General features: G+C 42.5%; 1 protein-coding gene across 2 annotated transcripts in view; it reads right to left on the bottom strand.

The window, feature by feature from the left end:
- The window catches only part of TBCK (TBC1 domain containing kinase), a 444,055-nt gene that overhangs the window by 285,446 nt on the left and 137,170 nt on the right, over positions 1–21,439 (bottom strand). For both annotated transcript variants that reach the window (XM_040418258.1, XM_040418257.1), the window contains exons 10-18: positions 19,099–19,247; positions 18,867–19,002; positions 17,843–17,942; positions 14,726–14,775; positions 14,195–14,321; positions 6,444–6,542; positions 5,636–5,698; positions 4,390–4,516; positions 2,706–2,756 (exon numbers count right to left, since the gene is read on the bottom strand). In XM_040418258.1, coding sequence (XP_040274192.1) covers positions 2,706–2,756; positions 4,390–4,516; positions 5,636–5,698; positions 6,444–6,542; positions 14,195–14,321; positions 14,726–14,775; positions 17,843–17,942; positions 18,867–19,002; positions 19,099–19,247 — 902 coding nt within the window. The remainder of the gene's footprint in view (positions 1–2,705; positions 2,757–4,389; positions 4,517–5,635; positions 5,699–6,443; positions 6,543–14,194; positions 14,322–14,725; positions 14,776–17,842; positions 17,943–18,866; positions 19,003–19,098; positions 19,248–21,439) is intronic.

The raw sequence follows: 21,439 nt of genomic DNA on the forward strand, positions 1-21,439 counted from the left end.
ATACCAGAATTACAGCAATCTGTTCAGTACAGGGGAAGATATCACTGGAATCTCAGCTTTCAAACAAGAACAGTTGCATGTTTCTAGCTGCTACCATTCAGGAGATAGCAGCATGTAAAGCAGCCCTCCACTTTCTGCCCGAGCCCAGCTCCCAGGGCTGAGCTTCTCCTCCCAGTGCTCTCGTGTCTCTTGTTTAAATCAGAGAGGAGACGGCCTGCACATGGCAACACTGTGAGAAGAGGCTGCTCAATGTGAAAGTGACAAGCATTTCTGGGTGCTATTATGAGGTAAAACTGAAAAAGATTAAAGGGAACCGGTCATCTGGATTTTGGGTATAGAGCTAAGCACATGAGCTGCTAGATGGCCACTAGCACATCCGCAATATCCATTCCCCATAGCTCTGTGTGCTTTTATGGTGTAAAAAAAAGGTTTTATATATGTAAATGAGGCAAGTAAGAAGCCCAAGGAGCTGTTACTAACGTTTCCAGGGCCCAGCACCGCCCTGCATCCTTCGAATCTCCTCCTTGCTCCCCGGTGTCAGAAAGCTAGAGCGCCGTAATCTTGCGATGCGCAAGCTAGCGCATGCGCAGTGTCGACATAGTGTTCCTTCCCTGTGCTGGCACCAGCATCAGGGAACGAACTGCGCATGCGCTAGCTCGCACATCGCGAGATTCTGGCGCTCTAGCTTTGTGACGTCGGGGAGCAAGGAGGAGATTCGGAGGATGCGGTGCGGTGCTGGGCTTCGTCCAGGGCCGGCGCTACCCTAAGGCAGACCAAGCGGCTGCCTTAGGGTGCACCCTGCGCAGAGAAGGGGAGGGCGGAAAAATGAATTACTTTTTTTTTTTATCACTTACTTAACTTACTTGCGACTCCGAGTTGCGCCAAAGTGCCGCCGGCCGCCCGCCCCAGCATCAGTGATCACCTACCCTACCCACCTGTCCTGCTGGCTGCTGCTACGGCAATCTGGCTGATGGCTGTGTGAGTCAGACTCAGACTCACAGACACAGTCAGTTAGCTCTAGTTCCTGCTTCCCGCCACGGCGCCACTCATGCCGACATGACCGTGACATGATGGAGGGGGGACAATGTAAATGTCTTTACAGTTGTACTCTGTAGTCTGTGACAAGGGAATGGGGCCAGGGAGGGTCGGCCGGCGGGGATGATGTCGGATGGGGGGGGGGGGGGGGGGAGGAATGTGACACAATAGGGGGTAATGATGTGATCATGGATGGGGCCAGGGCCGGGGGGCGGGAAGTGATGTGTCATGGGGGGGAATGTGTGATAATGATGTGACACGAAGGGGGTGATGTAAACTAAAAAGGAGGGGGTGATGTGACATGGTTTGGAGGGGGAGAAATGTGACATGGATGGAGGGGGGAGAAATGTGACATGGATGGAGGGGGGAGAAATGTGACATGGAGGGCTATTGTGACACATAGGTGATTTGACATGGAGGGGGAGAAATTTGACATTGAGGCCTTGAGGGGGAGAAAGGTGACATGGAGGGGGATAAATGTGACATGGAGGGGGAGAAAGGTGACATGGAGGGCTGATGTGACATAGGGGGGTGATTTGACATGGGGGTCTGATGGCTGACATGGGGGCATGATGGCTGACATGGGGGGCATGATGGCTGACATGGGGGGCTAATGGATGGGGGATGATGGCTGACATGGGGGGCTAATGGATGGGGGCTGATGGCTGACATGGGGGGCTGATGGCTGACATGGGGGGCTGATGGCTGATATGGGGGGCTGATGGCTGACATGTGGGGGCTAATGGCTGACATGTGGGGGCTAATGTCTGACATGTGGGGGCTAATGTCTGACATGTGGGGGCTAATGGCTGACATGGGGGCATGATGGCTGACATGGGAGCATGATGGCTGACATGGGAGCATGATGGATGGGGGCTTATGGCTGAAATGGGGGGCTGATCTGAGGCATTGGGGGTCTCATCTGAGGTCTGATTAACATTGTGAGTCTGATTGGGGCTGTGAGCTGAGGTCGGATTAACATTGGGGGTCTAATTGCTGGTCTGACCTGTAATGGAAAATATTTTTTCTTATTATCCTCCTCTAAATCCTAGATGCGTCTTATGGGCTGGTGCGTCTTAGAGGGCAAAAAATACGGTCCTCAAACCAGCGATTGTCTGAAGCAGAGAGAAGATACCAGGACCACACAGAGGAGAAGCCAGCAGCTGCAGACGGGACCAGGGCCAGGTGAGCTGGGGGGGGTTTGGGGGGGGGGCGCAAAAATGTAGCTTCGCTTGTGTTGGCAAAAATCCTTGCACCGGCCTTGGCTCCTTCACAGTGGGTGTGGCTGCACTCCGAGAGTCAGAGAACGCTGGACTCATCTCTGAAGCACGGAGGAGACAGGACTCCTCTAAGGTTCATTTACATATATGGCTGTAACATTTATTTTAGGTTTTTCTCTGAACTGATAGTTCATTCAGAATTGATTTTAATATCATTATTAATGTATTAAAAGTATGTTTAGAAAAGTGAGTGGATAAATAGGCTTAGAAAGTGATGACAGGTTTCCTTTAAATTATAAAGCACAAAAGCATTTATACAGCAGGGTGTACTATACCATTAGGGTATAAAAAAATGAAACGGAAGTTAGACTTTAAGCCTAAACTTGAAAAGCTGCCTGTATTTAAAGTTACACTTTACCAGTCATATTATATGCTGTATCAGACACTTACCTTCATTGTTAAAATTCAGATAGAGGAATGGAGCACACAATGAATCCAATCCTGGCAATACAAAAGTAGAAATTTATGTACCCAACAATAATACATCAAATTATTCCCAAAATCTGATGGCATGTGTTTCTGACATGGAACTGACTCTCATAAGAGCAGAAGGTTGAATAGAGGTAACCTCTTATCAGACTCTTTTATTCACTTAAGGCTGTCTTCCCGAAGGTTCTTTCCTTTCAAGTATGGAAAATAGTTGGTGTAATAAAAATAGATGTGATCCTTACTTAATAGTCACTGCTGTAAGCAATGGTTTTCTACTGATGCTCAAGTATGTTGTTGCATGCCGTCAATGTGACAAACCTCTTACTTATAATACAGCAAGTCCAAGCTTATTACATTGGCTCCTCTGAGAACGTATATTAAATTAAAAAGGGCAGTGTACAGGGACAACAAGTTGTGATGGATAGACATGCTTATCTTGGAATTTGCCTAACTGTTCCCAAATGTAGAAAAAAAGTAGGCAGGGCACAATCATATATTTCTCCTATGAGAACTTGGTGCAAGGAAGCCTTAAGTCCATCAGGTAAATTTGGACTTGAACTAGAAGATTTCAGAGTGCAGAGGATATATCAATGTCATTGTCACTGTAGTAGTGAATTTAATTATACTTAGAGGTCGTCCAGCTTTTACTGTCATTGCCTATCCTCAGGACAGGCCACCACTAGCTGATCAACTGTTCAGGTATAGCTCCATCACCAAAAGTCAGAAGGAGAACTACACAGCTCTGTTAACTTTGTGGTGGACAGAGCTCGCCACTGGAATGCGGCTCCCACTGACTTCAAAAGGCCCAGCACTGTAGTAATGAGCTACCTCCAGTACAAAGGTCACAGTGTTGTGTAGTTCCGGTGCTGTCAGAGCTATACCCAAACATCTCATTGGCGGAGGTGTGGTATGATAGACCCTCACCGATCAGCTAGCTGAGAATAGGCCATCACTTAAGCTGGAGAACTGCTTTAAAGGATATATTGGCCCAATGCCGAGGTGGACTGACTATTCAGGTAGTTGGGCATGGTCCAAGAGCACAGAACTAATGGAGGTCCTCAGCTTTTTTTTTTAAACCTTGTTTTCCCTTTACTCCCTCTATCTGCCCTTGCATCCATGCATCTAAAATAAAAAAAGAAGCTCTTACAGACCTTTGTGCCTCAATAAACTAAAAACTTGTGTAGTCTTCTACAGTCATTTGCTACACTCTTCCATCTGCCTTCTCAGCAAACCGCCAGTAAGGTGGCAAGAAGTGGCGCAAAGGCAGCGGAGGTAGAGTTGTCAATGTAAATCTAGAGGGCACACATTGTTTCCATGAAACAGCCTTCAATCTGTTGAATGGGAGGATGCACAATACACAGAGTAATCTGCAAGTGTGGCTTTTTTAGGGTTCACATTAGAAAATACAAACACCATGGTAGGGCAATTCCTAACAAGATTTAACTGAAATGATTTTCTTGATCATGTATCCATTAACACGCGGCTCAGTTGTCTAGCATACACGTGTACAGAATGATGCAGAACTGGACCAATTATCATGAGATGTCAAATTGCAAATCAGTGAGTTCTTGGAGTGTAGAAGGAAACTAACTAACTTGTACAATAACCTGACAATTTGTGTAATTTGTTGGTTAGCACAACTTACCTTGCCAGTATACTAAGTTTGGATGTGATACCACCCAAGCTTTTAAGACCCTTCTAAATTTTGCATGTCCTTCGGGTGATGACAGGAGCTCGTCATATTGATGACATCGTGGAATGTCTACTTCAATCTGAAACGCCAAATACAGATTACCAAATACACTGATCTAAAAATATAATTATTTATATTTCACAATTTTTTTTTAACCAGACAGTACTTGGGCATCAAAGCCAAATGAAAAGCTAAACAAGGGAAGGAATCCTTTAGCAGGAGTATTTTTTTTTTCCACTGAAAACAAAAATGTTTATTCGCTCACCTGTCAGAAAGGTACATGATGTAATCTCTAGTAAAGGTAATCTTCTTACCAGTGACTGTATTTGTGAGTTATAACCTCCCTTCTGATCCCCAGCTATGTCATGTGACCAGAAATGTGAGCTTCAAATAACTCAGCATCTTATGTATGGACAGGAAGTCAGTTTCTCTATGTATACCTATGGGATCCTCAACTTCAGTATAATAGGAATGAATAGAGAAGTAACTGACTTCCTGTCCTGTGTCACTTGGAGATCAGAGTGTTGGTTACTTGACACAGCTCAGATCAGAAGGGAGGTTATAATTCACAAATACATTCACAGGTAAGAAAATTGCCTGCACAACAGATTACACCATGGACCTTTCTAATGGGCCACAGAATATAATTTGTGTGGGAGTGCTTCTCTAAAGTGCAACTAACATTAAAAAAAACTTTTGACATGTCCATAGTTTTGATTGATGGGGGTCTGGTCCTGAAATCTTCTCAACTGCAGAAACAAAGGGGCAGAAATTTTCAGCTGATGACTGCGTAGCTTCAGGGGTGTTCAGCTTTGCTCAGCTATCCTCCAGTACTCTTCTGAGTACTTCTGTCCCTTTGTTTCAGTTATCTATGGGAATCTCAGGACACGGGCACCACTTTAAGAAATGTGGCTATAAAGGTTTTTAAACATTAGTTACCCTTTATTAGTAGACACCAACTGGGCATGAAAATAACCCAATGGGGAACTCAAAGTAGGAGGCAAACATAACATTTGAACTTGGAGAATGTAACACTTCCCTCACTTGAGGAATGGAGGGGGGCATGGGCAGACAAAAATCCGTGGATAAATGGATAAATCTGGATTTAAATGTTTTTATGCTTTGTGCTGGCATTGGCAGTATATTACATATAATTATGTACTTGCACAATGATCATAGGAACATGCATAATGGCTACCTGACGGTCAGTAGGAATTGGTGTGTCCTTGTCTGTGGAATCATACTTTTCTTGTATGGCACCCTTTAGAAAGCAACATAGAAAAAAAAAAGGAAAAGCTTAAAACTGCAAATAACTATTTTTAATAAACAGTATATTGTAACTAAAGCTGCAAAATGAAGACAAAACACCGGCTTGTATTCAGCTCAGCGGCAAGTAAAGACGTGCATTTATTTCTGGAGGATACTGTTTTAGGACTTGTTCACATTGCTGATACACATTCTGAAATTTCCATTGTTCTGCCTAGTCATAGGGGCAGCACAACGAAGATTACAGAAGTGTAGGATCCACAAAGCATGCACCCTCCCCATGCATTCAATGTCTATGGGGCTGTACTTTGTGGCAGCGGCTTAGACACTGCATAGAGCAGCAGGGTCCCACGTGACCACGGCTCCATTCAAACTCCTGCTCACTGTGGTCATGCACTGAAGAAGAGAGTTATCAGTACCCTTGTTCTAGTGATACTTGGGGGTCTCAGCAATCAGACATCTATCACCTATCCTGTAGATCAGTGTTTCCCAACCAGTGTGCCTCCAGCTGTTGCAAAACTACAACTCCCAGCATGCCCGGACAGCCTTTGGCTGTGCGGGCATGCTGGGAGTTGTAGTTTTGCAACAGCTGGAGGCACACTAGTTGGGAAACACTGCTGTAGATAACCAATACAATCCTTTGTGGGACAATCCCATTAAGGTGCTGCATTTTGTCTGGATTTTTTTTTATAAAATATGAAATGTCTTCTCATTGTAAGATAACCACATAGCATACTCACTTCTACACCCAGAAGCGCTGCCCAGGTTAATCCTCTCAAAAGAGGAGGAATGTCCACTCGAGCTTCCTTCCAAATCAGATTCTTCTTGTATGGGTAAGCCTTAAAAATTTGCACAAATATCATGTTCTTACTTAAAAGCATATTCCAAGCAAAATATAAAAGGGATCAAGTAAGCTCTGTCCATCAGAAGCATGCAGTACCCCAGACCTGGTGGTATCTGCAAATGTTTATTATGCATTGTATATAGTTATGTATTGTTATTGCTATTTATTTCACTCTATGGACCATATGTTCCAGCTAGAGGAAGGTATGGTTGGCAGAAACAGGACTAACCACCCTGTTCTTCTGCTTTTGGTAGGAGTAGACTGGACTTGCTTCCAGCCAGGAGGGGGAGTTCCTGTTCATACTGCAAGGGAGAGGAAGCAGATGTCAGAGCTCCTACTCCTAGGAACCAGATCCAGTTCTCCCATGATACCATTACTCCAGAAAGACCAAATAGAATCAAGAATACTGCTTCCAGCAAGCATCAATGTGTCAAGACAGCAGAGTGATCAGCAAAATTACAGCTTTACAGGCACTGCTGCAGGTGGGGGACTATGGCTCAGACACCCAACATCTAAACCCCAATCAGGCCAGACTCACACCATTTCCATCCAAAAGTGCCTGCTAGTGCCAATCAATTGCCATCCAACCAGTCACCATACCTCCTCATCTGGTGCCAGAATCTGCACTTTGTATTTAATACTGCTGTATGTACCACAAGTTATATTTTGCACTAAATAAAAAGAGTCCATTATACTTTATCCTTAATATTGTTAGGCAAGCAAAACAGGAAAGGGAAGTGGATGTTATTGTCCATCTGGGGACAAACGATCTGGCTTGCAATGAGGTTTCAAAGGTGAAAGAAGCTTTTCACACACTTGGAAAGGATATACGGGAGGTTGCATCAACTGTTTCATTCTCTGCAGTTTTGCCTGTGCATAACCTTCAGAATGACAGGAAGATGCGCATTAAGGAATTCAATGTATGGCTTGGTGAATGGTGTCTGAACCAAGGGTTTGGCTTTGTGTCTCATGTTAGCTCTTGTTGGAATGGAAAAGAACTGTACAAGAAAGACAGTTTGCATCTTTCTCTCAAAGGAACGAATGTCCTCGGTGAACAGTTCCAAGTATTTGCTAAGGAGCATTTAAACTAGGAAAGGGGGGAAAAAGAGTGATAATCCAGCAGTCCGACTGCCCCCCGGAACAATGCCAGAAGATGCCAGTAGCACAAAGGTTAAGAAATGACAAGCTCAGATTCTTATCTAGAAATGCTCGCAGTTTAGGGAATAAGATCAATGAACTTGAGGCTATAATGGCATCTGAGAATATAGATGTAGTGGCTGTTACTGAGACGTGGTTCAAGGGGAGTAATGACTGGGATATATCAATACCAGGGTTCTCTCTATACAGGAAAGACAGAGAAGGCAAGAAGGGGGGAGGGGTGGCCCTGTATGTGAAAGACAGCATAAAATCTAATAGGATACAAGTTAGCGAGAACAATTTAGAGTCAGTTTGGGTTACCTTGCAGCTTGATAATCATAAGGTAACTCGTGTAGGTGTGATATATAGACCACCTAGCCAAGTCAAGGAATTAGATGATCTACTAGTTGAGGAAATAGCTAAAATGACATTGAAGGGGGAAGTTATCATTATGGGAGACTTCAATCTTCCTGATGTAAACTGGAAAACCAAAATAGATAGTTCTGCCAGGAGTACAGATATTCTAAATTCCGTACTGGGATTATCTCTACAGCAAGTAGTTGAGGAGCCAACCCGGAAGGAGGCCATTTTAGATTTAGTATTCACAAATGGGAATTTGGTATATGATATTACTGTAGGGGAAAGCTTGGGATCTAGTGATCACCAGTCAGTGTGGTTTACTATAAGTACAGTGAATGAGTCACACCACACAAAAACAAAAGTTTTAGATTTTAGAAAAACAGACTTTTCTAAAATTAGATTAGTGGTATACGAGTCCATATCAGATTGGAACAGTTTCATTGGAGTCCAGGAGAAATGGGACTACTTAAAAGAGGCACTATTGAAGGCAACAGAAAATTGCATTAGGCTTGTCAGTAAAAGCAAAAAAAGGAAAAGACCACTGTGGTACTCAGCAGAAGTGGCCAAAATCATTAAAAACAAAAAGATAGCATTTAGGAATTATAAAAAAAAACAAAACGAGGATGACAGGCTAATTTACAAGATTAGGCAGAGAGAGGCTAAACAAGTTATAAGAGCTTCTAAAGCACAGGCAGAAGAGAAATTAGCTCAGTCAGGGAAAAAAGGCGATAAGGCATTCTTCAGATACATAAATGAAAAAAGGAAACTAAAACAAGGAATTACAAAATTAAAAACAAAAGAAAGAAGGTATATGGAAGATAAAGAACTAGCTGACTGCCTCAATGAATACTTCTGTTCAGTCTTTACAAAGGAAAATGAAGGAAAAGGACCTCAGTTAGGAAAGAAGACTAATAAATCTTTTGATGCATGTGTCTTTACAGAGGAAGAGGTTCTAAGTCAGCTGTCTAAAATCAATACAAATAAGTCACAGGGGCCTGATGGGATACACCCAAAGCTATTAAAAGAGCTCAGCGGTGAACTAGCAAAACCATTAACAGATTTATTTAACCAATCACTGGCAACAGGAGTCATCCCAGAAGATTGGAAATTAGCAAATGTTATGCCGATTCACAAGAAAGGTAGTAGGGAGGAATCGGGCAACTATAGGCCAGTAAGCCTGACATCAATAGTGGGGAAATTAATGGAAACCATACTTAAGGAGAGGATTGTGTTACATCTAAAATCCCATGGATTGAAAGATGAAAAACAGCATGGGTTTACTTCAGGGAGATCATGTCAAACTAATCTTATTGATTTTTTTGATTGGGTGACTAAAACAATAGATGGCGGAGGTGCAGTAGACATCGCTTATCTAGACTTCAGTAAGGCTTTCGATACTGTCCCACACAGAAGGCTTATCAATAAATTGCAGTCTTTGGGCTTGGACTCCCATATTGTTGAATAGATTAAGCAGTGGCTGAGGGACAGGCAACAGAGGGTTGTAGTCAATGGAGTATATTCAGACCAAGGTCTTGTTACCAGTGGGGTACCTCAGGGATCTGTTCTGGGACCCATATTGTTTAATATCTTTATCAGCGAAATTGCAGAAGGCCTCGATGGTAAGGTGTGTCTTTTTGCTGATGACGCAAAGATTTGTAACAGGGTTGATGTTCCTGGAAGGATACACCAAATGGAAAAGGATTTAGGAAAACTAGAAGAATGGTCAAAAATCTGGCAACTAAAATTTAATGTGGATAAGTGCAAAATAATGCACCTGGGGCGTAAAAACCCAGGAGCAGAATATAAAAACAGTGATACAGTCCTAACCTCAGTATCTGAGGAAAGGGATTTAGGGGTCATTATTTCAGAAGACTTAAAGGTAGGCAGACAATGTCATAGAGCAGCAGGAAATGCTAGCAGAATGCTTGGGTGTATAGGGAGAGGCATTACTAGTAGAAAGAGGGAGGTGCTCATGCCGCTCTACAGAGCACTAGTGAGACCTCATTTGGAGTATTGTGCTCAGTACTGGAGACCATATCTCCAGAAGGATATAGATACTTTGGAGAGAGTTCAGAGAAGAGCTACTAAACTAGTACATGGATTGCAGGATAAAACTTACCAGGAAAGATTAAAGGACCTTAACATGTATAGCTTGGAAGAAAGACGAGACAGAGGGGATATGATAGAAACTTTTAAATACATAAAGGGATTTAACAAGGTAAAAGAGGAGAGAATATTTAAAAGAAGAAAAACTTCTTCAAGAGGACATAGTTTTAAATTAGAGGGGCAAAGGTTTAAAAGTAATATCAGGAAGTATTACTTTACTGAGAGAGTAGTGGATGCATGGAATAGCCTTCCTGCAGAAGTGGTAGCTGCAAATACAGTGAAGGAGTTTAACCCCTTAAGGACTCAGCCCTATTTCACCTTAAGGACTTGGCCATTTTTTGCAAATCTGACCAGTGTCACTTTAAGTGCTCATAACTTTAAAACGCATTGACTTATCCAGGCCGTTCTGAGATAGTTTTTTGTCACATATTGTACTTCATGACACTGCTAAAATTGGGTCAAAAAAGTTAATTTTTTTGCATAAAAAAATACCATATTTACCAAAAAAATTGAAAAATTTGCAAATTTCAAAGTTTCAGTTTCTCTACTTCTGTAATACATAGTAATACCCCCAAAAATTGTGATGACTTTACATTCCTCATATGTCTACTTCATGTTTGTAGCATTTTGGGAATGATATTTTATTTTTTGGGGATGTTACAAGGCTTAGAAGTTTAGAAGCAAATCTTGAAATTTTTCAGAAATTTACAAAAACCCAATTTTTAGGGACCACTACAGGTCTGAAGTCACTTTGCGAGGCTTACATAATAGAAACCGCCCAAAAATGACCCCATTATATAAACTACACCCCTCAAGGTATTCAAAACTGATTTTACAAACTTCGTTAACACTTTAGGTGTTGCACAAGAGTTATTGGCAAATGGGGATGAAATTTGAGAATTTCTTTTTTTTGCCTAATTTTCCATTTTAACCCATTTTTTCCACTAACAAAGCAAGGGTTAACAGCCAAACAAGACTGTATCTTTATTGCCCTGACTCTGCCGTTTACAGAAACACCCCATATGTGGCCGTAAACTACTGTACGGGCACACAGTAGGGCGTAGAGGGAAAGGTGCGCCGTATGGTTTTTGGAAGCCAGATTTTGCTGGACTGGTTTTTTGACACCATGTCCCATTTGAAGCCCCCCTAATGCAACCCTAGAGTAGAAACTCCATAAAAGTGACCCCATCTAAGAAACTACACCCCTCAAGGTATTCAAAACTGATTTTACAAACTTTGTTAACCCTTTAGGTGTTGCACAAGATTTAATGGAAAATAGAGATACAATTTAAAAATGTCCCTTTTTTGGCAGATTTTCCATTTTAATATTTTTTTTCCAGTTACAAAGCAAGGGTTAACAGCCAAACAAAACTCATTATTTATGACACCATGTCCCATTTGAAGCCCCCCTGATGCACCCCTAGAGTAGAAACTCCAAAAAAGTGACCCCATTTTAGAAACTACGGGATAGGGTGGCAGTTTTGTTGGTACTAGTTTAGGGTACATATGATTTTTGGTTGCTCTATATTACACTTTTTTGTGCGGCAAGGTAACAAGAAATAGATTTTTTGGCACGTTTTTTTTTTGTTATTTACAACATTCATCTGACAGGTTAGATCATGTGGTAATTTTATAGAGCAGGTTGTCACGGACGCGGCGATACCTAATATGTATACAATTTTTTTTATTTATGTAAGTTTTACACAATGATTTCATTTTTAAAACAAAAAAAATGTTTTAGTGTCTCCATAGTCTAAGAGCCATAGTTTTTTCAGTTTTTGGGCGATTATCTTAAGTAGGGTCTCATTTTTTGCGGGATGAGATGACGGTTTGAGTGGCACTATTTTGGGGTGCATATGACTTTTTTATCACTTGCTATTACACTTTTTGTGACGTAAGATGACAAAAAATTGCTTTTTTTACACCGTTTTTATTTTTATTTTTTTACGGTGGTCACCTGAGGGGTTAGGTCATGTGATATATTTATAGAGCCGGTCGATACGGACGCAGCAATACCTAATATGTATACTTTTTTTTTATTTATTTAAGTTTTACACAATGATTTCATTTTTGAAACAAAAAAAATCATGTTTTAGTGTTTCCATAGTCTAAGAGCCATAGTTTTTTCAGTTTTTGGGCGATTATCTTGGGTAGGGTATGATTTTTGCGGGATGAGATGACGGTTTGATTGGTACTATTTTGGCGTACATGCGACTTTTTTGATCACTTTTATTACCTTTTTTGGGAAGTAAGGTGGGCAAAATTTCAATTTCCTAATAGTTTATATTTTTTTATTTTTATGGTGTTCACCGTGCGGGGAAAGTAACATGACCGTTTTATAGATCAGGTCGTTACGGACGCGGCGATACCAAACATGTGTAGGGAATTTTATTTTTTTCATTTTTAATCAGTGATAAATGTGTTTTTTGATTTTTACTTTTTTCACTTTTCTTTTGACCCAGACCCACTTGGTTCTTGAAGATCCAGTGGGTCTGATGTCTGTGTAATACAGTACAGTACAATATATATTGTACAGTACTGTATTTTACTTACACTTTGTCTGAACAGATCTCTGCCTTTAGCACAGATCTGTTCAGCACCATGGACAGCAGGATGCCTGAGACGGCGTCCTGTTGCCATGGGAACCTTCCCCGTCTGCTCAGTAGTTGTCAGAACTGCGCAGACGGGGAAGGGTAAGGACGGGGCTGTCGGGGGGCTGTCTGGGAGCTCTCTCCCTCTCCATCGGGGGGCTGCAAAGGCACAGCAGCCCCCCGATGGGAGAGGGAGGGAGCTCCCTCTTACTGTTAACTTTTTCCATACAGCGGTCCGTACGGACCGCTGTATGGAAAGGGTTAAACGGCTGACATCGCATCATCGATGTCAGCCGTTTATACCAGGGTGCCAGCAATGTGCTGGCACCCTGGTATACCCACTGAACACCAACGATTATTCAAGGGGAGGCGGGCGGGGGATCGTGATCCCGCCTCCCGCACCGCCCCCACCGCCCACAACTCCCCCCCCTGCACCACCCGCCGGCAAAAAATCATGCAGGGGTGCAGGATGGGGGGGGTGTAAAATATATATTTTAGGGACACTAAAGCTTCTGATCCCCCGGTCAGGGCCCGCGGAGATCAGAAACTGCAGAAAGCGCAGCAAACCGCAGGTCTGAATTGACCTGCGGTTTTCTGCGATCGCCGATGCGGGGGGGTCAAATGACCCCCCCCCTGCATTGTTACGGGATGCCAGCTGAATGATTTCAGCCGAAATCCCGTTCCGATTAACCCCTGGGGCGCCGGAATACCGATTTCAAGTTATGACGTACCGGTACGTCATGGGTCCTTAAGGACTCGGGACCCATGCCGTACCGATACGTCCTAAGTCCTTAAGGGGTTAAGCATGCATGGGATAGGCATAAGGCCATCCTTCATATAATATAGGGCCAGGGGCTATCCATAGTACTCAGTATATTGGGCAGACTAAATGGGCCAAATGGTTCTCATCTGCCGACACATTCTATGTTTCTATGATTCTTAAAATCACTTTTCCACTGCACTGACTCCCAGGGAACAGCCTGAGGGAGTACACCATGACACAACATCTCATCAGGGTCACTACCACCCTATTACTGGCTCCTCAGGGGCTCGCTGCACTTACCTAACATTTATTTCTGTAAGCTGCACCATATTCATTTTGCGCAAGTTGGCCATGCTAGTAAAAGTGGTCCGTAACTAGATTATTACCATGGCACCACATTTGTGTAACCCACACACACAAACAACAATTACAGTGTATCATTCATACATTCAGCATATGTCAGTGTTTTCAGGTTGTCAGACTTGGAGATTTGTTAAAGGAAAATCATATTTCAGGATTTCTTGATTCACTTGAAAACTCTATCATCAGCGTTTTTAGCTGATAGCATGGACTACTGGGTGGATTCAGGAAGAAGAGCATATGTAGATAAGGTAAACTCTGGAATTGGTGTACCTTCAAACATGTAATTTCAGTCTGCTCAGACTAATTCAACATTCTAAAAGTACTTACTTTGAGTAGTCTATCAAACAAGACAATGCGGTTGAGCTGATATTCTGTGTCTTTCTCTCTGATAATCAGAGGAAGGGTGGATGTAGAGAGCTCGCTGTTACTACCAGAATGAGGGACGTTTGACTGGCTGAAAAGTGATTAGAGAGACAAGAACAAATTACGAGCTTGTTATATACACATGCGTGCCCCATCTGCCACTGACAGCTTGTGTCTCGCTGGCGCAGAACAGCGGTTCCTGCCATGCCCCGGCCGTGTCTGTAGCATCTCGCTCTCTGGGGAGTCGTTCATGAATCATTAATAAAGATGATCAGCGTGCTATTACAATGTCACTCTCAACATTCTGCACTGCCAGTTATAGCATTCCCATACAGTCAAGCACATCGCTAATCTGACGCGCTGCGTCTACCCATGGAAAGAATGCTATAGTAAAGAATAATAATGTCATGAATGAAATTATAGCATGAGACAATACTACACTTGCATTGGATTTTTCTGCAACTATTCCAGGAAGAATTATAAGGCCATACTCACTCTTCTCCTAGGAGAGGGTAATATGCTTCGCCAGGCACATCTTTCAACCTCTAAAAGGTTAAAAAAAATATATGTATAAGATTAAAAATCCCGGTAATCATACATCTGCATGAAAGTAACCGAACCCTTGGGGATGACTTGGATTTCTGCATTGATTACTAATAAAATTTGTTCTGACTGCTTTACTAATATAATGTGGTGTGGATGCTATGTAACTCACAATTATAGACAAATAGGGGGTCATTTACTAATCTAGGCGTATTTCAGGCGCAGATAGTGGCATAACAGTTAGTTGCGCCGTTATCTGCAACTTTTCCGCGCTCACGCCAGGTTTACAATTTTGAGCGTGGCATGGGTGGGGAAGGGGATGCCTGTTGTAGGTGTAGAAAATGGTCTAAATGTAAGCCAGATCCACCGCCAACTATGGGCCTTTATTAAAGGGTTTCTGTCACCAGAATTAACCCTATTAAACTGGCTGATATTGTGCTAATGTCAGCAGACCCTAACTGTACTATTGTTATGCTTATGGATGCCCGGTTACTGCACAATTTTAACTTTGATGATATGCAAATTAGCCTCTAGAAGCAGGGTGGGAGGGGGGGGCATTGCTCCTGCTCCTAGAGGCTCCGTTCTCCCACCTAAAGCCACGCCCTGCCGTCCTTGATTGACAGAGCCAGCGTTAGTCTTCTCCTGCCGTCCCTGTGCCCTGGATAAATCTCGTGCCTGTGCAGTCCCAGCACACAGGGCCGGCAGGAGGAGACGAACGCTGCCTGGCCCTGTCAATCAAGGACGGCAAGGCGTGACATGAGGTGGGAGAACGGAGCCTCTAGGAGCAGGAGCAACGCCTCCCCCCCCCCCCTCCCACCCTTGCATATCATCAAAGTTAAAATTGTGCAGTAACCGGGCATCCATAAGCATAAAAATAGTACAGTTAGGGTCTGCTGACATTAGCACATCGCTAATGTCAGCCAGTTTATTAGGGTTAATTCTGGTGACAGAAACCCTTTAAATGGTTTCTGTCACCTGGAAAATGGGTATTGAGCTGGCTGACATTAGCGATGTGCTAATGTCAGCTGAACAGAACTATATTAGTGCCATCTCACTGCCTAAAGCCTTTATTGAGAAAAACTAACTTTTATAATATGCTAATTAGCCTTGAGGAGCAGGGGGTCGTTGCATCCGCTCCTCGAGGCTCTGTTTGCCCACTTCTTTTCACGCCCTTCTTCTCTTGATTGACAGGGCCCGGCAGTGCTGCTCTCCTCCCGCCGGCCATGTCTGCAGTGTAAATCTCGCGCTGTTTAGTATTTGGCGCAGGCGCAGTAAGGAAGCCAGCAGCCGCCGAGCGTCCTTCCCTCCCTGCGCCTGTGCCGAATACTGAGCGGTGCAAGATATACACTGCAGACACGGCCGGCGGGAGGAGAGCAGCGCTGCCCTGGCCCTGTCAATCAAGAGAAGAAGGGCATGAAAAGAGGGGGGCAAACGGAGCCTCGAGGAGCAGGTGCAACGCCCCCCTGCTCCTCGAGACTAATTAGCATATTATAAAAGTTTGTTTTTCTCAATAACGGCGGCAGGCAGTGAGATGGCACTAATATAGTTATGTTCAGCCGACATTAGCACATTGCTAATGTCAGCCAGCTCAATACCCATTTTTCAGGTGACAGAAACCATTTAAGGCCAGTGTCTAAAACACTGGTCTTAATAAATGTGACCCATAGAGTCTAACTGAATTTAATGACATGAAAAGACACCACGAAAAGAAAAAAGCTGCAGTCAGTCTGAAATTTGCCAAAGACACCATGGGTGTTCCATGCCTTTGAGCAAATGTTCCATGGAGAGATGAGACAAACATGGTACATTTCAGCTCAAATGTACTATGCTATGTATGGAGGAAATGGAACACTGCACACCAACACCAAAACCTCATCCCAACTGTGAAGTATGTTGATGAGAGCATCATGGTTCCAGGCTGTTTTGCCATGTAAGGGACTGGAAACCTTGCAATAATTGAAAATGAAATATAAGGTTTATTAAACATGTAAGAATGTAAGGGCAGAAGTCCAAGGCCTCGAGAAGATGAGATGTTCGGTGGTCCAACAAGACAATTACCCAAAGCAGACAAGTAAATCAACTAATGGCTAGAGAAGAACATTTGTGTTTTGGAATGGCCAAGTCAGAGTCATCATCTCAGCTATATTGAGATGCAAACACATTTAAAAGAAGGATTAGTCCAACGTTTTGGTGAAGGTTGGTGCTCAACGGGGATCTACAAGTTATTAGATTCAAGGTTTCACTCACTTTGTCTCCCTGCCTGGTGAATGTTAACTCAGTATGCTGAATGAAAGACATGAATGGTACTGTTTGCGTGCTATTAGTTTAGTTAGATTGTATTTGTCTGTAATTGTGACTCAGGTAACAATCAGACCATGTTTTATTAATTCCAAGGGTTTACATACTTTTTCTTGCAACTGTAAGTTGTATAAGTAATTCTTCAATGAAATATGATAAAGTTTACAGCCTCACATAGGAAGCCAACCTATTTCTTAAGCAAGTGATGTGATGCCACCCCTCTACAATCCAAGCTGCACTCTTAAAGGCAGTTACAAGAAGAAGTCATACGTTTGCCCCATAGATGGCACCACTCTAAATACCTCAGACAGCCTATGAATAAACCTAGGCATGCTATTCCCTAATCCTAAGGTCAATGCTAATACTAAGTCTACCATACAGGCTGCAGTCACCTATACTGTTAGCCTTTCATGGGGCTGTTACTGTTAGGTTTGGGGGGGTTTAAGATGGGCATCACTAATGGTCATACTTTTGTCACCCACCAAACAGTGTTATAAAATGGGTGACTAAGCAGTTCTACGTCAACATATTATTTTAATACAATATATTGTATTATATAGTCTATGGAAAAATGCAATGTTGGCCGACAAAAAGTGTGCAAATGTGCATGAAATACATCTGATGGCTAACAATTTGCAAGTGCCATACATCCTGAAAAAGGAGAAGGATCTCGGTGTACTTGCAGATCACAGACTAAATAACAACATGCAAATGTAGGTTAGCTGGAGGTTCTTTTTCACAGTCAACAGGAATATGAAAATCCATTCTTACATTTCTGAGTTGGCAAAGAGATAAAGTCACTGTTGTGTCATCAAGAAGGGAGCTTCTGTCTCTTCCACGACCAAAGCTTTCTCCATCTTCTGATAAGAGGCTATAATAAGAAGATGAAGTAAAATATAAAAAAAATTAAGTCTGGAGGAGCTGTCCCTTCAAGGGGTTATTCACCTTTTAGGGGTGTTTGGGCAAGCATACCTACGTGATGCCCACTGCTGGGTCCTAGCTCCTAAGCCCCCCGTCAAGTTTCTACTAATGACTGGCCACAGTGGTGACCTGTCCCCTTTGTGTCACGTCAGTTGGTCACATGATGCAAGGTGACTTGGCTGCAGCAGTGTCAAAGTGAATGCTGACAGTGGGGAACATGAATGAGACATTGGTGGAAGGAGAGCAAAGGAGCCAGGACCCAGCGGCAGGGAACCGCTAAGTATAGCTACCTTTGCAAGTCTGGCCAGGAGGGTGAGGGTCTGCCCAAACACCCCTAAAAGGTGAATAATCCAAGTATATTTTGCTTTTCCTGTTCCAGATTTCTGGACTCCTCATGTAAGCTGTGTTCCCTAACAGGATTTTGTCTGCTTTTACGCCATACATATATGAATGAAGTAGTCAGAAAGGCTAATGCAAGTGTGCAAAAGTACTAAAAAAGTTGTCTTTTTGAAAAGTGTTTTGTTGCTATAGAATGTATAAGCAGGCTGCATTTTTCATCTTTCACCAGATGGTGGCAGCAACATACATAAAGATTCTGATATCAAACTATAGGAAGAATTTGGTTGCGCTCATTGCTGCCGTTGATTATTTTATTACATGGGTGATATGGGTGTTCTCCCTATATAAATGTGGTAATAATTCAAAATTTGAGCTGAGATTTTACTCAGCTTTCCTTCGTCTAATGTTACATATGTTTTGAGAAACAAGAAACCATTCAGTGACAAAATATGACTTTCGTTTGCCACATTGCTGTGGGCTCTGTTGCAGATGAAGGGATTCCACGCATGTTAACACAATGATTATTTCCACTTACTTGGGTAATGTGCAAATCGGTGGTTTGGACCTTATGATTCCTTTACTGACCAATTCTTTTTCCAAGTCTCCTCCAGCCAAGCACCAGAGGTGGTACACCTCCTCGATGGATCGTTCTGCCAGAAGGTTGCCTTCATCTAAAATGATAGGATGATAAGCAGTGAGTGTGTATTTCCTTTCTGGAAAGTTAATAGACTATGTCCTAATCTCGATTTCCGATGTACTGATGGTACCTTTGCACAGGAGACTGATGTCCTCAGGCAGGGAAAGGTCGGCACATCTCAGAGCAGAGGAGAACAGGCTGGCAGGTTTGCGGAAGGGTGTGTATGCAGGTGAGATGTCACTAAATATGTCATCGAGAAGTAAATCTGAAGCTGTGGGCCTACAAGGATGACATGCATTATAACAAGCATTCACCGGGAATACAGACTGACCACATTCACAAAGACATCATGGAAGTCATATAATCTGGTTTTTACATTCTAAGATGTTTCGACAACAGGAAATAAGAAAAATCAGACTCATTTCAGATTACCCTTCTGCTCGAGGGTAATGAGAGGGTTAATGTCAACTTCTGTTAAAGGAGATCCAACTAAAAAATTTTTTAACAGACCTCTTCAGAGTGGCCGGACCTCCAGTGAGGTTTATACTACCAGCTGCATCTCTCCACGGCTGCCTCCACAGGTCCCAGGACATCCTGTTGATGAAGCCGCACATGACCACTGCGGCCAATTACTGACCGAAGCAGTGACCTGTCACCTGTACGGCACGTGACCCAGTGAAGTACTGCACAACTAACAAGTTATCGGTGGAGCCAGGGATTGGCTGCAGAGGTCACGTGTGTCCTTTCAATGGGTTAAATACCACTCCAGTTTTCAAAAGTGGGTGGGAAGGTGGAAGTAGTTAGCCTGCCGAGCTGATCTACTCCAGATTTATTGACTGAGAACTGTCACAATATTACTCGTGTAAAGGAGTGGTATAAAACATGGCAGAAAATCTCAAGACATCTCAAGCATTGTACCAATTATACCAAACTCTGTGTGATAGTAGATAAATCTGGTGCACATTATGGCAATGCAGACTCCTGCAAAATTGACTTTAACCCCTTCCTGCTGCAGATTTTCTTTTTTTGCTTGTTTTCATTTTTCTACTCCGTGCTTTTCTGGAGTCAAAACTTTTCCATTTACATAGCTGTATGAGGGCTCATCTTTTGTGGGACAGGTGGTATTTTGTAATGGCAACCTCTTACACTGCATACAGCGTAATGGGAAACTGGAAAAAAATCCAAATCGGGTAAAATTGGAAAAATTCTATTTCATCACAGTTTTATGGGTTTAGTTTTTAAGGTGTTTACTTTGTGGTAAAACCGACATGCTAAACTTCATTGTGTGGTCGGTACATTTGCAGCGATATCACATTTGGTTAGATTTTCTTGTGTTTTTTTTTTTTTTTTTTTTATATTGTTTGAAGTATTATTTTTTTTTTTTTTAAATTCTTTATTGAAATCAGTGGTACAGTACAAATGGAGGATGCAACCTCCCATTTATAGAAACAAAGAAAAGAACAATAACGTCACAATGTATGCGATGGCATATATAAGGTGTAACATTATCACCAGTTTTTTATCTTGTCGAGTATAACCTTATAAGTAGATCCAGATGTTATAGTATATCTGAATGGATTGGTATGGGTGCATAGGGCGAATTGCTTTTGATAATTGAGGGTATATAACTCACTCAGATCTGGGAAACCTTAGAATTGATAGTTTAGGACTTCAAATCTGTCGGAAAAAAGACCTTAAACCTGATGGGGGATTTGGGGTAATTCGTTTAGATTCCTGAACGTCCTCCAATCCTTCCACACTCTCATGAAATTTTGATAATTTCTCAATTCCCAGGACGAGATTTCTTCGAATCTGTGGATTTGGTCCACTTTTAAGAGCCACTGTTCAATAGAAGGGGTTTCTGTGGAAAGCCAAAGTCTCGGTATGAGAAGTCTGGCTGCTGCTATCAAGTGTTTAAAAAGCTCTAGATTAGAGATCTTATATCCAGATGGGAAAACGTTCAGGAGTGCAATTTCAGGGGAAGGGACTAGGTCTGTTCCACAAATGTGATTGGCTTTATGAAATATTTTCTCCCACCACCCATAGAGCTTAGGGCATTCCCACCATACATGCATAAAGGATCCTCTATCAGATAAACATCTCCAGCATCTATCACATCCAGATAGTGAGTATCTAGAGACGATATCCGGCGTTTTGTACCATCTGGTCATGATCTTGTATCCGTTCTCTTGGATACGGACACACCTAGACGATTTATGTGGGGAATGTAGAATAATGGCAATTTCTTTAGCTGTAAAAGAATGCTTTAGGTCTCTCTCCCATAGACCAATGAAAGAGGGTAAAACATTTGAAGTATGGGATCTAAATCTGTTGTATAGTTGTGAGATGACCCTTTTGGGAGTTCGTGAGCTGTCTATCAAGCTCTCAAACCATGTTAATGGTCTTAATAGGTCCCCCCAAGAAATATGTAGGGATAAGTATTTTTTAATAAAGTATATTGAGTTATTAAG

Source organism: Bufo bufo, chromosome 2 (genome assembly GCF_905171765.1).
Source record: "Bufo bufo chromosome 2, aBufBuf1.1, whole genome shotgun sequence".
NCBI lineage: Eukaryota > Metazoa > Chordata > Amphibia > Anura > Bufonidae > Bufo > Bufo bufo.